The sequence below is a fragment of the Dunckerocampus dactyliophorus genome, chromosome 16 (assembly GCF_027744805.1).
Source record: "Dunckerocampus dactyliophorus isolate RoL2022-P2 chromosome 16, RoL_Ddac_1.1, whole genome shotgun sequence".
In the NCBI taxonomy this organism is placed as follows: Eukaryota; Metazoa; Chordata; class Actinopteri; order Syngnathiformes; family Syngnathidae; genus Dunckerocampus; species Dunckerocampus dactyliophorus.
The window spans coordinates 9,094,544-9,117,879 of record NC_072834.1 but is presented as its reverse complement, the minus strand read 5'-3'; the positions used below and the strand labels follow the sequence as shown (position 1 = coordinate 9,117,879).

The following is a 23,336-nucleotide window of genomic DNA, read 5'->3' as shown; positions in this document are numbered from 1 at the left end:
TGGAAATATTTTAAATATTTACATTATTATTATTTCAAAATTATACAATTATTGATGAGTTTAAGAATATTACAATAATTTTAATAAAATAATTGAATATTCCTGAACCAATAAGGACACAGTTAAAATACATGCATAAATTACATATTTTGATAATTTTTTGCAGAAAACTAAATACAATTATAGCAGACTAGATAGACACTAGAGCAGTGTTGAAATTTTTTTTAATTTTTAAATTAAATTAAATTAAATTAAATTAAATTAAATATGTTTTAAAATTGTAATTTAATGTAATTATATTACATTAAATTACATCATTTTTTAATTTGAATTGAATTGAATTGAATTAAATTATTTTATTTAATGAACTTGCAAAATGCACTTAGGCTTGTGTCAGGTGATCACTGCCAATGTCTGTTAGCAGATAACTTGTGTTATTGCCTGTGTTATCGTGGAGCCAGTTCGACCACTGCATGGTTTATTATGTCATGGACAGATTAGCTTCCCCTGAAGTGACATTCTGGCACACCATACTGAGCTGAAATGCCACCTGTTCTGATGTTATGGTGATTCACTAAAACACACTGTCATAAATAATCACTGGAAAAATCCCTTATGTGCACCCGATTGCATCAATCTCATCACCGGGTTACCGTGGCAACATGACAACAGTTGCATCTTCCTGTATGCAGGTATCACCACTGTGTTGACCATGACCACGCTCAGCATCAGCGCCCGCCACTCCCTCCCCAAAGTCTCCTACGCCACGGCCATGGACTGGTTCATCGCCGTTTGCTTCGCCTTCGTCTTCTCTGCCCTCATCGAGTTTGCGGCTGTCAACTACTTTTCCACGCTGCAAGCCAACCGAGAGCTGCGAAAGGCGGCGGCCATGAAGGCAGCGGCTCAAGAGGCCGCAGCTGCAGCTGCCACCCCATCTGCTGCCACAGGAAATGATGGAGAGGTCTCCTCGGTGAGTGTCTCAGATGCCTAAATTAGCGTATAAATCATCAGTGTCCTCTCAAACAGACGCAAATATCGATATTTTTTCGAGTGAAAACATATTTATTTAACATATTCATATTTGGTATATTTAGATTTTACGCCGCCAAAGGTGATTGCTTAGATTGTTGTTTGTGTGTTGGTTAGTTAGTTCGGTAATTAGCAGGATTATGCAAAAGCTACAACTGTTTTCCTCCATTGATCTGCCCCGCTCTCGGGCTGGTCATGCCAGGCTTATTTTTGGACATCAAGTTGGTTTTTATCCAAAAATGTGTGGAAATCTGCAGATCAGTGAGTGAAATTTGGTAGAATGGGCTGGGCACTTAGCCCTCAAGGTAGTCCATGATATGCTGCCTCCAAAACAAAAAAGGACATTTTCTCAGGAAGCAAGAGGTGACCTTCGTTTAGCCGAGCATCAACATGTTTGAGTATGAGTATGAGCATATTTTGAACCTGAAAGGACGGAAATGTGAAAATGCACAGATAAGAAGGATACATTCTTCACATGATCGATGCGTGGATAAGCGTACTTTGATACTTAGTTTAGTTTCTTATATGAGTACATTGGTATCACTGTAATAGTTAAGACGGTGCATGATATGTGACTCGCTGCTAACCTCCCAAAAAACATGATGACCTTTGGTTAGCTGCATGTCAACAGTCGACAGGTTTTTTCCAAGGAAAATCACGATGTTTGTTTTCTACCTAAAATGTACGTTCTGTGAGAGAATGGGCACTCATGGCTGACATCTCATCAAGTCATCAATGTGTGGATTAGATGTTATAGGAGAACATTGATAATGATGGATTAGTCGAGACAGTGCATCACTGCCTTGCTTCTATGCCTCCAAAACCAAAAGAGGACGAGCCAGCCTATCAAATAGTTTCCCAGACCAGCATTGACATATGTTGTGTCACGTAATTCACCTTTTTGCTTGTAACAGGCTGATTTTTAGAAAATCACGATTGATTTTGACCAAAAATCTGTTAATCTGTAGTAAAAATTGGGTGTTCGTGGTTGAAGTTACATCCATGTGTGTGCAACCCGCCTGGTCCGCCCCTGCACACACCCGGGGCTCAAACCAGCGTCCACCGAATGTTAGTCTAGAGCCCGAGTTGTCAACTTGATATCCAGCACAACTCTTAAGGCATCAGGGAGTGAGCTTTACCAGTGTACTCTCGCACAGCTGCACCAGCTGGCATTGGTTATTTGTGTACATTGGGGATGAGTTTGTAGACACTGGCATACTTTGCTATTCTAATAGGAGTAGTTTGATAACAATGGAATCGTCAAGACAATCCATGATGTGCTGCTTTCATAGGAAGTGTTTTTGTCATGAAACGAGAGGTAACGAGAGGTGTTTAGGTGAGGTTCAACAGAGGAGGGTGATATAAACCGGCATTGATACATGTTGTGTCACTTGGAGCTTGTCATGTGCTTATTTTTAGAAAATCGCAATTGATTTCCACCAAAAATGTGCAATAATCGGTTGAGAAATGCGCATCATGTAGCTGATAACGGATTGGCACACTTCGATATTGTGCACTTTCTAAATGCAGCACTTAAATAGTCAAGACAGTGCATGATATGAAAACGAAAACATTTGATCGGGAAGCTCCTTTTTGATGCAGCTGGATGACATTCGATTCTGCAGGCAGGAGGGGTACCTAATGTTGTGGCCACACACTCCTCCACCTCATTCATAAGAAATTCATGACAACCTTGCTTGAGTCTCACACTTCCCTGCATCCCCTCCACCAACAACAAGCAACTTGAGCTCTACTTGCTCATGTTCTTCTAATTCAATTGGCTACTGCTTTTACTGCCCATACCCAGCATACATGCACTTAAACGCTCCACTTTATCCACACTGGAGCGAGCCTCCACGTATAATCTGCTGCTTGCACATCCCCAAACACATATACACTCGCGCATCTATATGCACACGCTGAGGCATTATCTGGAGTATTATGCATCCTGCATGCAAAGAACGCGCTCATCCATTTCTAAAGTGACTTATCTATTCATCTAGCCTGAGTATCCATCCTCCTCTCCTGTCCTCTCTGGCTGCCCTGTTACTGTGTGATAACCACAGAGAGTGACATGAGGAGACAGCCAGTATTCGCCCCTGTGAATGATGCTGCTGCAGATTATGTAAGAGTCATAGATTAAGGGAATATCCAGTGGATCCGGAGAGAGGGAGGGAGGGCACACTGGAAGAGCTGGTCCGGGCCAAGATGCATAGCTGTGCAGTGTATATGCGGAGGGCGGGTGTTTGTTTTTGTGTTGTGTGCGTAAGCGAGTTGCACTGAAAAGAGTTGAGTAGGAGGGGAAGGCTTCATAGAAAATGACTGCTTTCACCAAAATATGTAGGAGGGAGGTGAGGAAAAAAGGGCGGTAAAAAAAAAATAGTGTGCGACTGAGAGTAGAAATAGTCGTCATGCTGTCACGATTTTTAACACGACGACCCGTTTTGGCTGCAAGGTTAAGCCATAACAGGAGGCTGATTTTTAACAGGGGACATACAGTGTAAGGGTAGATGGAAGGAGTGCTTTTACGGTGGTGTATGAGTAGGTGGTTTACAGTAGAGATGTATTGTAGGGAAGAGTTAGAAACCCAGTTTGTTTTATGCATGTAAAACTAGCATGATAAAACTATAAAATTATGTTTTGTGTTAACAACTACTGTGATTGGATGGCAACCAGTCTGGGGTGTAGAACACCTCTCGCCCATAAGTCAGCTGGGATAGGCTCCAGCATACCCCCAATACCCTAATAGCATAAGCAGCATGGATGGATGGATGGATGGAGATTTAACAACAACTTCTGATGACATTATTGACTGGCGATGGAGCTGAATTCCAGTTCCTGGTTCCATGCATCTGGAGGCTAACAGGCGGCTAACAAGGACATTTTGTGATAAAAATAAGTTGGACTCATGCAGTGTATTAATAACACGACAAGATGCACACCATATTGTACGCTAACCGGAAAATGTTCACAAACCAAGTTTTTACCATATTGTTCGCTAACCGGGGCATACACTAACCGAGGTACACTGGTTCACAGGGTAAACTGTACATTACTTCCCAGTTTATGGAGGATGCTGTAAGAAGACTGGACAGTACTGGACAGTACTCTTTTTTTCATTTCTGTGATGGACTATTGGCAAAAACAGCGATGATCTCATATTACAGTATTTTTCAACAATTTTAAATACGTCTCAGAGGTTCCACAAGAGTGTATTTAAAGCGTATTGTCCAAAATATAGCCTTGATGATGGAATTTAGATTAAAATTTTAAAGGGATAGTTCGGATTTTTTGACATGAAGTTTTATGACATCCTCATCAGCAGTGTCGTACATCAACGGGGACTTACCTTATTTTTGTGTATTAGCTGTATTACTCTTTTGAACGCATATTGTTTTGAGAAGCCAAACTCTTTACTTCAATGACCCAGCAGCTAAGTGGATCTATGTTCCTCGTCACGAAAATCCGACCAGAACTGGACTCACGGGACCAAGTGGGGGAGTAAGTCATTATTTACATACCCCCAGTATAATTGGCGTACCCCTGGGGGTATGCATACTCCACTTTGAGAACCTAGTAGTGCGGTCACAGGCTATAGCTTCTTCTTACAGGCTGAGCCTGGGTCTTTAAGAGGAATTGCATTGTGGGAAATTGAGTGTTGTAGTTCTGTGCTTTCGGTGGCCGTCTCTCTTCCATCTGCTCCGCTGCAGTGCGGCCACTCTCAGCACTCTGGTTGTTTTTGGGACCAATAAAGTTTGTGCAACAAGACAACGACATCGTATGCCTGTTCAGTCTCTGTACTTCGCTTAGGAGGTCACCGGATAGGCTTTTAAACACACTCTATTACACTGGCCACTTAAACGACGTGGAAGTATGACAACATCAACATCCATCCATCCATCCATCCGTCCATCCATCCATCCATCCATCCATCCGTCCGTCCGTCCATCCATCCATCCATCCATCCATCCATCCATCCGTCCATCCATCCATCTATTTTCTATGCCGCTTATCCTCGCTATGTAACTTTTACTTTGTCATCTTTGACAAACACAGCAGTTCAAGCACAAACGCTAATAAATCCCTAATGAATAATAACGCCAATAAATTCCCTCGCGAGCATTCACTACCATCTCAGAGCGCTAAGTGCCCTCTCTCACTTCTGACAGAAGCCCCAAATAGCTGTCCTCGATGATGCCTGCCCGTAACTATGAGCACGTAGCACATTTACACATTTTAGCTCACAGGAAAAAAACGTTCCTTAGTTGAGACGCTCATATGCCAATGTAGCACAGTATGAATAACAATAAAAAATGCCTGCAAGTGCACCAGCATTTGAGGACATCTCTATTTCAGCGCGACAACTCAACTCACAACGGCAGCACATACAATTAACTTCGGTCTTGTCGAGAGAGCCATCTGCCAGGGCTTTGAAGTGAAACTTACCATTTAAAATACCCTCTTCTTTCTCCATTTGTCTTCAATATATCCGTTAATGTGGAACGAAGCTAGGAACGAAGCTTCAGTGCAATCGTGGAACGTATTCACGTTAACTGCGACAGCCCTAGTATTAATGTTATAACGTCAATAAAAAGTCTTTTGCCAACAGCACACTAAGTGAACTGTTCACCAGCGCCTCTGCTGGTTGCAGTTAAGTACTGCACCCCATAAAGCGGCCGGTGAGTGTACACTGTAAGAAATCAAACGTGTTCTTCCCTAAATGATGCTTGATGGTGATTAACACTGCCCTCGGGTTAGGTACATCCATACATACATAAATGTAACTTGCTTCCACACCCACTCGCCCACCCACACCGACGACCTCCCATGCACGCACTACCAAACCACACGTATTGGCAATGTGCAGCTACTCTAACCTTATTTCACACACTACGCCTACGCTGTCAAACACACACAAACATTTACATATCGATTCCAACCACCCACACACACATCCACATAACCAAACAATGTAATCGCATGTCTAATAGTAAGTGACCATCTGTGCTATGTCAAAGTGTGTGTGTGTAGAAATGTAGAGCAGAGGATAAAGAGGAGCACATCCCACTGGGATTTGACCAGCAAGAAGCCAAAGCAAGCTTGTGTGTCATTATCAGAAAAAGCTTTTGTTGCCATATATAGCACACACACACACACGCACTCGCACACACACCATGTGGTGAAATTGATGAACAGACAGGCATTTTGGGAACCTACCAGTAGCACCCATAAATATATCTACATCCTAAAATAGGAAGTAAGCTCGGAATGAAGGTTCAGTGCAATGCATCGTGGAACGTATTTGTGTTTCATGTTTTACCTTGATATTTTATTTCTGAAGACTGTTTCTGTCACACTAACGAAGCCTGCATACAAGTACAAGATTAGAAGGCTTTACAGCATTTTTATTTATCTTTCCTGTTTTTTTTCTATGTTATTCTACTACTACTGCTATGACTTAATGATAATTCAATAGTGTTTCTCGCCTTCTTTGTCAAAAATGCTGGACTTTCTTTGGCTCTAGTTTGGGTTATTGAGGTGAGAAACACTGCTGAATTCACGAAATAACTCAAAAGCAGGAAGATGGTGGTGGTTGATCTCACTGCCACATGTGTCTTCGGGACCAGTCACAGAATTCCGTCTTGAATGAAGATAAAAGTAACCTTCAAGGTTCGTTTATCCATTTCATTCACTACATGTATTTACATGCATTTTGAATTGCTTTCTGCATGTAAAACTATAACTGTAAAACTATAAAAACGCGTTTTGTGGAAACATTTTTGGATTTTTGGAAAGATGAACTGGATTTACATTATTTATTATTGGAAAAATTGATTTGGTTAATATCCGTATCGGTTAGAGTTGAACCTTCTAGAACGAATTCATGACGCTAACCAAGGTTGCACTGTATATACATTTCACCAAGTTTGAAAATGCAAAGGCGAGATTGTTTTGATTGTCACTTTTTAGGTGGGATTACATAAAAACTACAAAACTGCGTGGGTGGAATAGCGCGTTCAGGGCGGTAACTAATTTATTTCATTAATCACGTAATTTTTTAAAAAGTAATTATCGCATATGCATCATGACAAGCCACGGCGGCACAGTGTAGCTCCCCGCAGACTCACACAGAGTCTGTCGCTCCTTTACAACTTTACTCTGACCCGAACACATCAACAGCAGTGCAATTCCAACACCATATATGTATCTCCAACTCTAAACAAACACGTCGCTAGTCCATTCGTCATTGCAACGAAACTTCCTCATTGTCACTAGACAGACCGCGAGATGCATTCACGGACACTCCGAACGTCACATCAACATCTTTCATATGCCCCACACACACCAATTTTATCGGTAATGTAATGTAAGGTGATTGATCAACAGAGGGAATCGGAGTTATGTATAAGTTTCACTTTTTCACAGGAACTATGGTGCCTTCAAGGACCGCAGAACAAGGTGTGAAACCTCACCTCAAAACATTACCAGTGAAGCATAAAGAACGAGATGTGTTTTGTGCAGAAAAAGCGGCCTCAAGCGTGACGGTGGACGCTGAATTGCAGATGTGCGGGTATCCACCGATGTCCCTTACTGTAATGTACAGTAAGTCTTCTTTGTGGAGACAGGCTGGATTATTTTGAAGCGTCACCGTTTGTTCTATTTGAAGGCTACTCCAGGTAAAAGATTCCGTGCTGTTTCCTTTGGATTATTGCACTCACTGGCAGTGTCGCTCTCACGCTGACTCTATCTACCGGCAACATGGTGTTCTTTGACCCAATTCCCAGAAGTACCGGTTTTCACTCTGCACACCGCATCTGATTTACAGCGAGCAGAGCAGCGGAACACGTGTTTGCTTTGCTCCAACTTGGTGAGGCATGCTGATAACCATGAGTCAATACATACTGTAGGAGGCTGTTTGGATTTTCACACCCAAAAACTGAAGTGGTACCCATTGGAATCCCGTAAAGAAATGAACAAACATCATTGATTTGCGTTCTTGAGCTGCTTGTCTGGTGCTTATTAATATTTTAGGCTGAGTTCTTACATCTACACATGCATACACACAGAACCAACCCCAAAAAGCTGACTAAACATGGCATTCGGGTCATTAAGGGGGTGCCTTTTTAGTCTTTCTGTTTCTACTGTAGTTTAAGTCGCTGAATTAGTAGCAGCGTTGGTATTAATGTAGTATTTTTGCTTTTTATGATTTAGTTACAATCTCTTTGTGGAGTTTGCATGTTCTTCCTGTGCGTGTGTGTGTGGGTTTTCCCTCCGGTTTCCTCCCACATTCCAAAAAAACATGCATGTTAGGTTAATCGGGGACTCTAAATTGTCCATAGGTATGAATGTGAGTGTGAATGGTTGTTTGTCTATATGTGCCCTGCGATTGGCTGGCGACCAGTCCAGGGTGTACCCCGCCTCTCGCTCAAAGTCAGCTGGGATAGGCTCCAGCACAACCCCACGACCCTAATGAGGATAAACGACATAGAAAATGGATGGATGGATTATTTAGTTACTATAAATGATTTATGTTTGATTATTTATAAATAATATATTTCAGTGCTTATTTTTAAAACTGTTTATGTTTTACTTTTTCTAATTGTTTATGTCGTTAAAAAATGGTAATGGTGATGTGTAACCATGTTTTTTCTAATGCATTTGACTAAAAAAGTTCAATAATGACTTTATTTTGAAATTATTGAACTTATTTATTGAACTAGAACACTATTGTATTATTTATTCAATTTTAAACCTGTCATATTTTGTACGTACTTCTATTATATTTACATTGTTTTATATTTAAAAATGACAAACTAGTAATCCTTTTTTAATGAATTTATTTATTTATCACTATTTTGGTGATTTATAAATAAATGATTTATAAATATATAGTTTTTCCAAACAAAAATATGAATATGTTGGTGTTGATATTTTTTGTATTGATTTGTTTAACTATCAATATTTTGGTGATTTATAAATACTGTATATTGTTTTTCTAAACAAAAATATGACTATGTGGGTGTATTGATTTAAAACTAGTGGTGTTTTGGTGAATATTTTATTTATTTATTTCCTTATAAAATTTGTACTTTACTGTTTTTTTTTTATTTATTCACGTCTTTATATTTTTTATGATAAATCTAGCATTATTTCAATTTAAGACTGATTTATCCCACTGTTAATAAATGTAGTATTCTTATAACAAAAGGCTTATGATGATTTGAATGTTTGGTAGAAAAAAGCCCAAACATTTTCATTATTAATATCCTCACGTTAGATGGCCTTTAATGTGAATTCCATCTTACACGATTCTGTTTTTGCTCTTGCTTACTACTGCTAGGCGGACGCCAGTAACGTGTTGAAGAAGAGGATGAATTCTGCTCCTCTCTTCGATCGCCCGGCCAAAACCTTCCCCAACCCGCCCGTCAACGCCCAGGCCTTCCTGCAGCAGGGGTCCGCCATGCCGGCCAACAACGTCCTGACGGGCACGAGCATCATTGACAAATACTCTCGCATCCTCTTCCCGCTTTCCTTTGGCGCCTTCAACCTGGTCTACTGGATTGTGTATCTCACCAAGGACACCATGGAAATGTCCAGGTGAACTTCAAGGCATGCTTGCTACTTTGAATTCTGCTTCCTTTGCACTTTTGTTACGGGTGCTGGGACTACATTTGTGCCACTGCCTCTTGATATATGGGATTAAAGTACTCTACTACTACTACATATGGAATATAGGGTTTTCTCTGTATATGACTTTTCTGCATTGTGTGTGCATGCCTAGAAGTAGCATGTCTTCATCTCCATTATACACTACTGTTTCCTTTAACGCATGCATCGCTTTCGCCTGGGAGCTGAATTTATTATTCAGCAGCCACACAATACTCCTACGCTTTCAACGCTAATTAGTCGCCATATGGCTTTTTAGAAACAAGCCTACAGAGTGGTCACAGTTATCATGGTGCTGAAAGTTAGCATTCTAATGCAAGACACACTGGTGGGCTCCATATTTGTTATTCACTGTTTTGCTTGGACTTGCAGCCTGGAGGTGTATTTGCTTTTGCATATTCGGTCAACTATATGCATGAAGTCTAAGCTACATAAGAGTGCAGTTATAGATCATGTTAATAAAATGCATTGGCAATCAACAGAGCGCAAACACTGCCAAAAAATTGTGACGCTCTGTATTTGTTGGTTGGTTTGCAAGCAACTTCCTGGATTATCAAGTAGATGCTGACGCAAGACTGACCAACTGTACCATTTTTTTTCAGAAGTGTACAAATACAAAATTGCGTATGATTTTCTTCTCTCCAATTATTGCAAGATTGTCTTTTTCTAAAAAAAAAAACTTTATTCTTCTCAGATTAAGACTTTCTTTTCCCAAAATATAAAACTTTTGTATGTGTGTATTTTTGCAAGGTTATCACTGCTTTTTAAAATATACAAATGTATCCTTGTAAGATTACAACTTTTTTCTTGAAGCTATAGAGTGGAACTTTGGTTACCGTGGAATCAATTTTTCCATAAGAAATAATGTAAATCCCATTTATCCATTCCAGAAAGACAAAAATGGTAACACAAAACACGTTTTTATAGTTTTACAATCATAGTTTACTGTACATTCAGAAAATGATTCAAAATGCATATAGATATATATATGAATGATGAATGAATGGGATTAAATGAACATTTAAGGTTACTTTTGCATTTGTTGAAAACGTGATTCTTGACGTGATTGTTCCCAAAGACACAATGTGGCAGCGAGACACTGCACGGACACCGCCTTCCTGTTTGGCATGAGTTATTTTTAATTCAATAGTGTTTATTAAGGTAAAAGTAACCTTAAATGTTAATTTATTCCCGAGATGGACACTACCCGACACTACTACCTTTTTTGTCAGAAATATAATTAGATTGTATACATAGATACATAGATTGTGGGGAATAGTTGTATTTTTCCTAAAAAATATTACTTTTATAAGATTTTATGCCTTTTTTCAGAAAATAAATTCTCGAAAAAGTTGAACTTTTTCTTTTTTTACTTTTACTTTCTTAATTTATTTCTGAAAAATTACTTTATTCTGACAAGATAATGATTTTTTTTCTTGTAAAAAAACAACTTTTTTTTCTCAAAAACAACTTAATTCTTGTCAGATATTTTTTTCTAAAAAAAAAAGTACAACTTTTTATTTGTTCAAGATTACTAGAATTCCTAGGATTATTTTTCTCTAAAATATACACGTAAAAATACATATTTTTTCTTGAAAATAAACAAATTTATTCTTGTAAGATTAGGTTTTATTTTTGAAAGATATAAATCGTTTTTCCAAACAATATACTTACACCTTTACTACTACAAATATATAACTTGAGTTTAATAAGATTTAGGCTTTTTTTCTGAAAAAAAAAACTTGAAATTCAAAATTAACTCTCAAAACTTTATTCTAGGAAGATTACAACTTTTTCCTCAAAAAAACATAAAAACTCAGCACAAAAAGATAGAATGTGAAAAGTAAAGAAAATGGCAGTACTTGTGTTTTTCAGTATACAGTGGAACCTTGGTTAGTGTCATTAATCCGTTCCAGAAGGTCTGAAACGTACGCTAACTGAATATATTTTTTTGCCCATAAGAAATAATGTAAATCCAATTAATCTTTTCCAGAATGCCAAAAATGTTAACACAAAACAAATTTTTATAGTTAATACAATTACGGTTTTACACTTTGAAATGCATATAAATTTGTGTAGGTTTTTCAAAATTCAAGAAACAAAGGTGGTGTCTGTATTGATCTTGCTGCCACATGGTGTCTTTGGCAAGAACACGTCTTCGATGACGGTAAACATAACCTTAAATGTTCATTTATCCCTTTCATTCATCATTTATATGCATTTTTGTTTTATGCATGTAAAACTATGAAATTATGTTTTGTGTTAACAACTACTGCGATTGGATGGCGACCAGTTCGGGGTGTACAACACCTCTCGCCCATAAGTCAGCTGGGATAGGCTCCAGCATACCCCCACTACCCTAATAGCATAAGCAGCATAGAAAGTGGATGGATGGATGGAGATTTAACAACAACTTCTGATGACATTATTGACTGGCGATGGAGCTGAATTCCAGTTCCTGGTTCCATGCATCTGGAGGCTAACAGGCGGCTAACAAGGACATTTTCTGATAAAAATAAGTTGGACTCATGCAGTGTATTAATAACACGACAAGATGCACACCATATTGTACGCTAACCGGAAAATGTTCACAAACCAAGGCAAAAAACATGCTAACCGGGGCATACACTAGCCGAGGTACACTGGTTCACAGGGTGAACTGTACATTACTTCCCAGGTTATGGAGGATGCTGTAAGAAGACTGGACAGTACCCTTTTTTCATTTGTCATCCAAACTGGCAACACTGGACACATTTTTGTATATCATGCAATACAGTATAGTGCAAAGCTTAAATTGCTTGCAGATGGTTTATATTGTTACCCTTCACAGGCGGTGTCTTTAAAAACACATTTACGTTCACATAAGGAACCGAGATGCCGTGTGTAATGTGACACGCAGCAGCTTTTATCGTGTTTTCGTGTGTTTTTCAAAGAAATCGCTTTAGTTTGACGCATAAAGCAAAGCATGTTTCTGATACATGCATGTAGGCAGACAAGTGTGTGTTTTTTCCGCCTCTGTGATCAATGCATGCATCAATACATAGAATACCAGCTTTGAAATAGAAGAGCTGTTGACATGCACCGCCTTGCATCGATCGGGATGGTGAGCGAGATAGCAGATCTTGCCAAACACAGACCTTCAGATAGAATTTGAAATGACAATCAAGTTTTTTTCTGTATGAGTAGTACATGTATTTGTACATTCAGTCAATACTAGTATATTGAGAAAATGTGCCAAAAGGAAGGAGAAGGTGATAAAAGAGTCGGTGGCCCAGAGGTGATGGCTGTAAGCTCCCCGGAGTGGAACAGGCGCTTAGTGGAACAGCCAGTCCAAAGCTGGAGTGTGCAGGATATACGCCCGCTTGACATGGTGATCGATCATGGTTAAATTATCTCTACAGCAGCAAATGTTGAGGGTGTTTAACACTGAATAAATATCAAACGCCTTTTTTGTTTTTTTGGGGGAGGGGGATTTACAGTAGCTTATTTGGACGCATACCAAAGAGCCTGTGAAAAAGTGTGTGCGTGCTCATTTAAATATAAAGTGCAGCACGAACCATAGCACTTTTTAGAAAGAATAAAACATGGCACACAGGAAGGAAGTACAGTACCGTAGCGGGCATCACATTTGTAATCAACAGTGTTGCTGAGTTATCCACACTAATTAGCACATAATCGGCATATATCGCTAAGCACAGGGACATGCTTTAACTATCAAAAGGATACAAACTTATTTGGGTTTAATATTACAGTTTGTTTGTTTTAATTGGAGGGCTGTGACTCTTTTTCTCCAAATGATACCGACCCTGGCAGCTGATTTCGGCAGACCCCTGTATGACTGAGCAGCCCTATTTAGGAGCCGCACTGCTCACCTCTAAGTTGGGGGAAGGCCTAGAAAAGGTGGCCTAAACTCCCCCGGGTAGGATACCACACCTACCAGGACATTCCACGACCGCGGTTGAAAAACAAGAAATAAAAAAGTTCCCCTGAAATTGACTACATGGAACATCAGAACCCCTGCCTATCGCCCAAAGTCAGCTGGGGTAGGCTCCAGCATACCCATCCATATGTATGGATGGATGGATAACAACCCTGACAGGCCGCAAAGAAGAACTGCACTTGTTGTCGCTGAGCTCATCGCTGCCCTGAGTGAGACCAGACTTTTTGGAAGGGATACCCTACAGGAGGTCCGCATCACCGTGGTGTTGGTCTTACCATAAAAAACAGCCTACTACCCAGTCTCATTGAAACACCCATGCATAAGTAAAAGACTTCTGTCTGTCTCTTCTCAGTGCTTATACGCCGACTCTATCATCTGAGAATGAGGCAAAGGACCGTTTGTACCAGGAAAAGGATGAAGCGCTACAGAGCATCCCTAGCAGTGACAGAATCCGTCTGCTTGGTGATTTTAATGATAGGGTGGGGAAAAACCTTAGCTCGAAGCTATTTGAGGCTGCTGACGAGTCCATTGGCTACCGTCAGAGGTGGCAACAGGACTTGTTTGATGAAAACTCTGAATCAATCAAAACCATACTGGACACCTAGCACAAGGCACATAACGCAGGAAGTACGAGAAGTCTGTCTGCGGCAATAGTAGGGGAATACCCCATCTGTCTGTTGTCGGCAAGGTTCTTGCCAAAGTGATGCTGTCAAGACTCACACGTAGCATAACAGAAAACCCGAGTCTCCATGTGGCTTCAGGAAAAAATAGCAGCACTGTGGACACGATTTTCACAACTCGCAGGCTCCAAGAGAAGTGTACGGAGCAACGTCAAGACTTTTGTGGATCTATCAAAGGCCTTTTATACAGTCAACAGACACTTGCTCTGGGCGGTCCATTTTGTACCGTTGTTTGTAAACATCCTGCAAGGTTTTTACAAGGGGATGATGGCTCAGGTGACAACAGGAGGACAGGAGTCCAGGCCCTTCAGAGTATGCCCAAGGATGCGTGCTTGCACCTGTACTATTCAGCATCTTCCACAAAGAAGTTGAGGGAAGCAGTGGTGTGTTGGTGGATTACAGGTTGAATGGATCTATTTAATATCAGAAGGCTCCCAGCTGCTACTTAGGTCAAAACTGTGAACGTAGTGGACCTACAGTACGCAGATGACTGTGCCTTAATGTAACATACATCAGAGGCTCTGCAGGCAACATTAACAGCTGCTGTGAAGGCCTATAGCAGACTGGGTCTCACCGTGAACACTGTAAAGACCGCCAGTGGAACTCCCCTCCTCCAACTCGACCACAATCTTTAACATCGACGGCAAGCCCCTCGCAGTAGTCCCAGACTCCAAGTATCTCAGGAGTATCCCCTCTGAAAACCGCAGCATGGACAATGATCTTCAAAATCGAATTAGATCTGCCTCATCCTCCTTTGGCAGACTGTGTAAGAGGGTTTATATGAACAGAGACCTCTGCATACACACCAAGGTAGCAGTCTACCAAGCGTGCGTCACCACACTACTCTATGGCTGGACCCTGTATCGCCGCCACGTCCAACAGCTGGAGAACTTTCACATCAAGTGTCTCCTTGGGCTAACATGGCGTGATCGTGTACCACACACACAAATCCTGGATAGAACTGGTACCAAGAGCATGAGGGCCACCTTTCTTCAGTACCAACTGTGATGGGCCAACCATGAGAATGTCAGATGACAGGACCAGCTCAAGAGGTGTGAAGAAGCATTCACAGGTGGAAAGCTCTGCCTCAGATCGTCTTCTCTGGAGGCAACTTTGCCATGCTGGACTTCAGCGTGTAGAAGAGGAGAGGTGCGAGGCGAGGGAAAGGAAACGCCAGAGGAGGAAGATGGTCCCTGCAGTCAAGACCACAACAACACTCGCTTCATATGCCCCCATTGCAATAGACCATGCGGCTCTCGTATTGGACTTTTCAGTCACCTCAAAACTCACCAAGAGAAGAAGTAGAAGTCATCGTCGGATACGATGGACTACCATAAGAAGACACGAGACACTCAGTTCACGAGATGATAATGGGTCTACGAGAACAAGATGAGGCGAGACAAGATTTGAACATCACTTGAACATTACAATGAAAAAACACAAAAATATATGACAATATATTTCAGTCTACCAATTTCATTTCTACTCGGTTACACTCTTGTGCACCCTGTGTGTATGCTAGCAGCGCCGCCTCCACCCACCGAGACAAAGAGACTGTATGACTGACAAAAGGGCTCACTCCGTTCATGCCGTTGTCCTGTGGAACAAACGCGCCAAGGTGCTGAAACCAGTGCACAGAGTGAACTCTCTTCACTCATGCACATGGCGATACATTAAGGCAGGCCAAATTCTCGAGTTCATTTTCATTTATTGTGTAATTAATGAATTATTTTATTATTTTCCGAGGCCTAGTGGCCACGAGACATTTTTTTTTTCGGAACGAGAAAAAGAAAGAATCTAGCTACTCACAAGTTACAAGTTACACTACAATCAATACATTTAATTCAGTTAAAATGAAGACCCGTAATGGAAAAATCTTTTTAAGACACCAACATCAAGGACAAAAACATTTTTCAACTTTCAAATTACAACTAGTAAATTGCAATAAAAAAAAGAGTCTAAGTCGCTGATGTGTGTGTGAGTGAAAAGGAGAAAAGCTCCGACTAAGTTGTTGAGAAGTGGCTTGGCGCCTTTTGGTTTGCATGCATAAATCTCCAGAATATAAGACGACTTCTTTTTCAGACGTTTTTCTAGGAAAAAAATGCTGTGTTGTATTTGGGTCATTACAGTAATTGCATCAGTGCTATTTTATTTATGTTGCTTTTTAATGTATTTATTTGATTGTGCATTGTTTTATTCAACAAAATTCAAACGTTCCATCAAAATTGTAAATGTTTCTTTAAACAGTGCCTGCACATCGCACATAAATGCTTTTATGATGGGAATAGTTTGACCCTGGTACAGATATGCACTTTACATTAGTTCCTATGTTATCAATTGATTTGATGCTGACTTCTGTCCACATTAAAGCCTCCATTAAGTAAAAGCAGACCCATGAAAGCACGCAACAGACCCTCTTTTTTTGTATTTTTTTTTATCATCTATTAGCACAAGCCCTCCTGCAGGGATGAGCTGGACCAGAAGGGCCCCGTCTGTTTGTGCAGGTGGATATATGGATGTGTGTTTGCAGGGATAAAGGCGCACAAGTGTGTAAATGTGCCGTGGCAGCAGCAGCAGCGCCGACTGACTGGAGGCTACTTTCATGAATAGCGGCATTCAGGGTGGGACGTGAAGGAAACAAATTTGCTGAAAACACTTCCTTTCCATGAGGGGCTCCAGCTGCTTGATGAGCTGGTGGATGGCTAGTGTGTGTGTATGTGTGCGTCCTTGTTATGGCCCATCAGTGCCAGGCTTGAGGACAGAAAAAAACATTTCCCTGTTGTTGCTCATAAATCAAAATCACTAAATGCTGCGTCCTTTTTTTCAAGAAAGGGGCTGAAGCCATAACTTGGCTGTAACGTTCATTCAATTACAGGCAGCCAGCGAGAGATACAAGGGAGAATCGCCCAGTTATCAGTCTTCCTTGGCACCATGTGGCCTCCAGGGAATTGTTGCATCCTCCTGGGTGTCACTGCCTGTGTGCATGAACGCATCCTCACGAGACGTGTTCACGCTCAAGTGGAGCAAACTTTTGCCAATCCGAGTAGGATATCCTGCATAGGAGGACAGTGCCTCCCCATCCCCATGGGGGATTGTCCACTACACTCTGGTCCTGCTTGGATAAGACAAAAAAAAGGTCAGCACCCCTCGCTTGTCAGTCATAGAGTTCTATCGGCATCGTCATGGTGCATGTGCACGTTTGAAGCCATCTGCTCATTTGCCCCAATGCACTTCATGTAGCAGCCGTCACCAAAGAGGACAGATTGCGGAGAGGTCAGAAGTTCAGGCATGCGGGTTGAGGTACCAGTGCAGGAATTAGTCCCTCATTTAAAATACGGGAAACTGAAGGTAACAGTGGAACCTCCAAATTGTTTTCATTAAAACACAGGAAACAATGTAAAGTGAATTTATCTGTTAAGATAAATGTTAAGATTACCAGTAAGTCTCAGAGGTCCCATAATAGTGTCTTGGTCTAAATCTGAAATGAACACTAGAATTAAGACAGTTTAAGATTGTTTTTAGTAAGCCCTACCTGCCATTTTGTGTGTCTGCAGCTTTAATGCTAATAAGCTGTGTTTATCCAGGCCAGGTGTGTCTCAAAGAAGTGCTATTTATCCACTTTTTTTTTCAAATACACTGTAACTCTGGTCTTGTCCTACATATGGTAAGCAATGCCACAGATCACATACAACAACGTAACAGTAAGGAGTGGGAAAGGGGGGCAGGAGGACACAAATGTTAGCAGCCCTGGCATATACTGTTGCTATGTGAGCCACAGTTGTTACGTACTGTGTGGGTCTCGACCCCAGATGCAGAGGCACGAGGCTGAAAAACAGTTATAGTCTTTTTTAATGAGAGTCACACCAAAAAGCCAACAAAACAAGAAGCAGCAGGAACCGGCTGAGGTTTGTCTTGGGTGGCAAAAGGCACCATGAAAACTTAGAGTTATAAAACAAAGCAGAGGACCAGGCTGGATGGCAGCAGACAAAAAACTGGGCAGACGACTTGAACGTGGGACTATTAAATGTCCAAGAAGTAGAGGAAGTCCAAGTGAGCGCGGAAGAAAGAACGGGTATCTCCTCAGCTACAAACCATCAATTTTAAGTAGCCAGACAGCCAATCAGCAGCAGGTGCACCCAGTTGTCCCGCCTCCAGCTGACCGAGCGCCTATGAAAACAGAGACAACACACAGCGGAGGCGGAGCAGGTGGAAATGTGAAACAGCGCTGACATTACAGTCACATTTTAACAGCAACATCATGCTAGGTTAGCCTATTCGCTGAAGGAAAACAAAATGATGAAACCGACAGCTCCCACGTCTGTTGCTGACTGACGGCTAGTCGGCTCAGCTGCAGGTTTTATTTCAAGATGTTTAGCGAATAGGGTTGGTTGATAAACTTTTTATCAACCTATTTTCAACTAATATAGTCAAGCCTTCTTTTTAGAAGAATATATAATACAACCATGATAAAGGAAGCCTCAGGTGTATGCAGACTGATACTGTCAATTAGTGGTGCTTTATAGGTATTGCTGTAATTAATAAAGCTACGTAATATGGATTTGTTGTATTGCTCATATTGTACTGAGTAGCCGGCCACTTTGCTATGTGGCAGTCAGTTCCATTTATGGTTCTTTAGTTAGTATCACACTTTTCCTGCATGACTTCACTGGTAGGTTTCTGTGGCGGCATCACAAAAAAGCCAAAGGAAAGAAAAGCACACTTAATAAGTTAATCCTTAAGATTTGGACACAACCTGACTTGTTGACATCAGGCATGAAGATGCTTTGAACTTTGAGGTCGTTCTGGCGTTGTCTGTCGTTGTCTGGCTTCGTGGCAAACACGAGTTAAAGCTATAAGAATTATGGCTTCAAGTTCGTCCAAACTTTCCAACAACTCAAAGCACAAGGGGGAACCAAAAAAAGTATTTTTGCCAGCAGCCATGCAGCATCGGTGGCTGGAAATGTCTCGCGGCAATGTCAGCTTTCTCCTGCTCTGACATGTCAAGACGATGAATAGGAGAAGGAGGTGTGAGCTACCTGGCAGAAGTTTTTATTCATTCAGACAAAGTTTCGCCAGGTTTCAACAAACAACGCTGGCAGCGGAGGGACGGACAACATTCCCAATTTGGTCTGTAATGAGCTGGACAGGTTACATCATGTGACTAATGTGTGTGCGTGTGTGGGGATGAATAAGGAATATTGTAGGCGTGTTTGTGGAGGTGTTGCAAACCTTACTGAATTATTACAGTTGGAAACTTTCCATAGGAATCACTGAAAACAGTATCAGTTTTGAGACACTTTCTCATGTGATTGAATGAGAACTTTTGACGGGTGGTGTATTTGAAAATGAATAGGAGTGTATGGGAATTAATAACAATTTGTGGGAATGAACTGGGAATTTGTCATTGTGTACGTCACCCTATAATGTCACATACGGTATCTTGTCGTATAATTTGGATTTAAACACCCAGACTTAAAGGGACATCGTGCTTTTGAACATGCTGCTGGCATTATTTGGATCTACTGTTGCTGTGTGTTGAGTTGTCACGAAGTACGTCAACTGCCAGACAGACGTGAGAAGTTACTTGAGCACTGCCAGTATTTTTTATTGTCATTTATACAGTGCTACCTTGACATAGGAGTGTCCCAACTAACACGTCTTTTTTTAGATGCGGCTGATTTTTTGCTTTGTACTGCGAGCTAAAATTTGGGTTACGAGCTGCGAGTTACCAGCAGGCATAGCCGAGGACAACTATTTGGGGGCTTGTGTCAGTGTGACCATGACTGAAGATGAGAATGAATCTAAATAGCATTAGCAGTGCACTAGCTAGTCACCAGGAAAGATATCAACACATCAGCAAAACATACGTACATTATAGCGATCGAACTGATCATCATTCATTGTGTATTGTGTAAAACTAAGTTGCTGAAAGTTGTCCTTTCAGCAACTTTGTGCTGAAAGGACAATGGCTTTCAGCACAACAGGGTGGAATAAGTGAGTCGGTTGTTTTACTTCTTAAGCCGTGTCCCGGCATTGTGGAATACCTTCACACAGGAGCATTCCAGATCACAGCTGCGCCATTTGTATAAAATCTAACACTGCGTTTTTCCTCTTGTGTGTTTTCCAGGGACACGGTCTGAACTGAAGCCAGAGAGCGTGGACATCATATTTGACGTACACACAGATGCAACTGCATAGACACACGAGTGCGACCCGATGAAAGCACTGGTCTCATCAACCATTCATTGTGTGTGATGCATGCCCAGAAGTCTTTAATGATGCATTGTAAGTCTTTTTGAGTTTGCTTGTGTCTTTAGACTAGACGCGGTGTGCAATCAGTATGTCTCTCGTTAGGACAGACGCAATCCTTATCCTCACTGGATCTTTACCGGTATCCCGGCTGAGGCTCTGCTTTATTTCCTCATGACTGTAACATGCATGCATCATGGGAGAGATTTAGCATGTTTCCATGTTGAAAAGACGGAGTGTACTCCATGCGATGGGCTGACTTATCCTCTCCAGTTTCATTTCCCTCCGCGCAACGCAGCTAAAGAGGACTTGAGGTAACATCTTCAAAATAAAAGTGGCATCCATGAGAGCCGTGAGTGAAACGACCGTATGATGCATCTGGTAGCTGTTTTGTGGGGGGAGTACGCTTGACAGAAAAAACACAACCTGGATTTAACTACCACGTTAACCCGAATATAAGACATTTTTTTTCCTTGAGGAAAATAATCAGAAAAATACAAGTCGCCTTATAGTTGGGGTCTAGTGATGTAAACATGTCAACCAACAGGTGACACCAAACAACCTCTTCCCCCAAAGGAGTTCGAGCTTTATCATGTAGTGTAAAGTGAAGAAAACTCTGTGAAGTCCCAAAATTTGGGTTGAGAATGTTTCAAAGGTTTCAGTTGGACATTTTGGAACCCTTTAGAATGGAAACTTGATTAAATGTGTACCGAAACAAGACTTAAAGCAATTAAAGGCTCCAGTTGGCAGTTTTGCCGTCCGAATTGACACTTTTTTTTACTAAAGATGCATGAAGTTACACCTAAAAGGGGGAGTGTTGTCATGTGACTTTGCTTCAGTTGGTCAGGTCTAGGTTCCTTAAAAGTTATGCAGCCAAGCAGCGAAGTTTTTCTGCCCATGTACATATTTTCGATCAAAGTGTTGGAATTTTTGAGAGCTTGGCAGTGTACGATAATAAAGCACAAGGGGAAAAAAAATCCTATACATACTTGATGTAAGAAATTGATAGAGAAAGCAGACATTGAAGCCGTCTGTTCCTTTGTGTACGTGCATTTACTGTATGTACTGTACTCTAAGGCCTCCATGTATCCAGGCAACAGCCTATTTTCATGTGTTATTACTATCTTTCTACTTGAAAAATGTATCTAATTAATACTGTCTTTTTTTTTTTAATGAAGTAAAAAGTGCTTGCCGGTTCGTAATTAAGACGACAGCTTCTGGCTTCTTGTTCCCGTTTAACGACAGGGGGAGAAAAATAGAAACCCTCAACCCAGAATCATCAATTATACAGAATGCCAAAACACGTTCATTAATAATCCACTTGTGAGGATTATGCACAGTTTAGTGGTGCGTTGGTTCGCCTGCTAACTAAGCAGCACTAAGGTAACATGTTGTGTTGTCTAAATAATGCGCTTCCTCACCGCATCCATCATCCTGCAGCGTTTTCTCATTAAAAGTGTCTCTTATTAACACAGGCAACTTTTCATATGACAGCCATCCCGCTATAATAACGTCCCAAAAGATAGAGGGACTATATATACATCATACGTGTACATGATGTATTCTAGTATACATGAAAGATTAAAAAATAATAATATAAACATCTACATAAAAAGTGTGTGGAGGAAAAAAGAAAAAGATGCAATTGGACTCAACGACAATCAATTTATGGTAATGGTTTAGTTTATTTCGTACGTGCAAAACAATTTACACAGCAGTACACATGCAGTACACGTTTACACTTGCACGATTCAATGTGCCCGGGAAGGACATATGATTTATGTTTTTTATGGGAAAAAAATATATAAAAACCTATGAAATTATTTACATTTCCACCCTGAACATGGATGTATTTTTTTAAATGAAAGACAGAAACATAAAAAGAAATGTAAATCATTTTTTAAAATGTCTTTAATCCCAAAAAACTAAAATATTATTATTATTATTATTATTATTATTATTATTATTATTATTATTATTATTAATAATAATAATATTGTCAGTAGTACTAGTAATATTAGGGTATTTTTATGTAGGTTTTTGTTTCTCATTAAATGCAAACCTTATATGGATTTCCATTCATGTATCCCAATTACAATAAAAAAAAAATTAATTACTTTTTTTATTATTATTGGTCATTTTTATTCAATGATGACTTTTACTTCCATTATTACTATTATTATTATTATTATTATTAGTAGTAGTAGTAGTAGTAGTAGTAGTAGTAGTTGTGGTGGTAAATAATTGGCTATTAGTAATTAATATATATGTATAGTAGTAGTAGTACCATTATTACCATTATTATGGTAGTATATTATTATTATTATTATTATTATTATTATTATTATTATGTTACTGTGTTTTTTATTTAGTTTTTGTAGTGCTATCATAAATGTTTTTTAGATATTATTAATATTATTCATGATAAGTATTTTAATTTAAATGTAGATAATTATGATAGACAGTTTAGATAGACAGATATTTAGACAGATAATTATCAAATGAAATAATAATGACAGTGATAGTAATTTCATTATTATATTAACATTTAACAATCATACCCTTAATTGAACTAAAATTTGATGTCTGTTTTATTTTTGCGATATTTGTATATCACAAAAATGATAAACCTTTGTCTGGCATACGATATCTGGGACACCAAAACAAAAAAAATCAAGGATTTGTGCAAGGATGGGAAAATATTCCATCACTGCTAAATGTGTAGTTACTGTATGTCATGCAGAAAAATGTATTACCAAAGTACACGAAAG

At 40.1% G+C, this 23,336-nt stretch overlaps 1 protein-coding gene across 1 annotated transcript in view; it reads left to right on the top strand.

The window, feature by feature from the left end:
- Nucleotides 1-22,504, top strand: part of gabra6b (gamma-aminobutyric acid type A receptor subunit alpha6b) — a 34,588-nt gene extending 12,084 nt beyond the window's left edge. The window contains exons 8-10 of the mRNA XM_054755354.1: nucleotides 693-970; nucleotides 9,371-9,627; nucleotides 20,444-22,504. Coding sequence (XP_054611329.1) covers nucleotides 693-970; nucleotides 9,371-9,627; nucleotides 20,444-20,456 — 548 coding nt within the window. The 3' untranslated portion in view covers nucleotides 20,457-22,504. The remainder of the gene's footprint in view (nucleotides 1-692; nucleotides 971-9,370; nucleotides 9,628-20,443) is intronic.
- The last annotated feature ends 832 nt before the right edge of the window (nucleotides 22,505-23,336 follow it).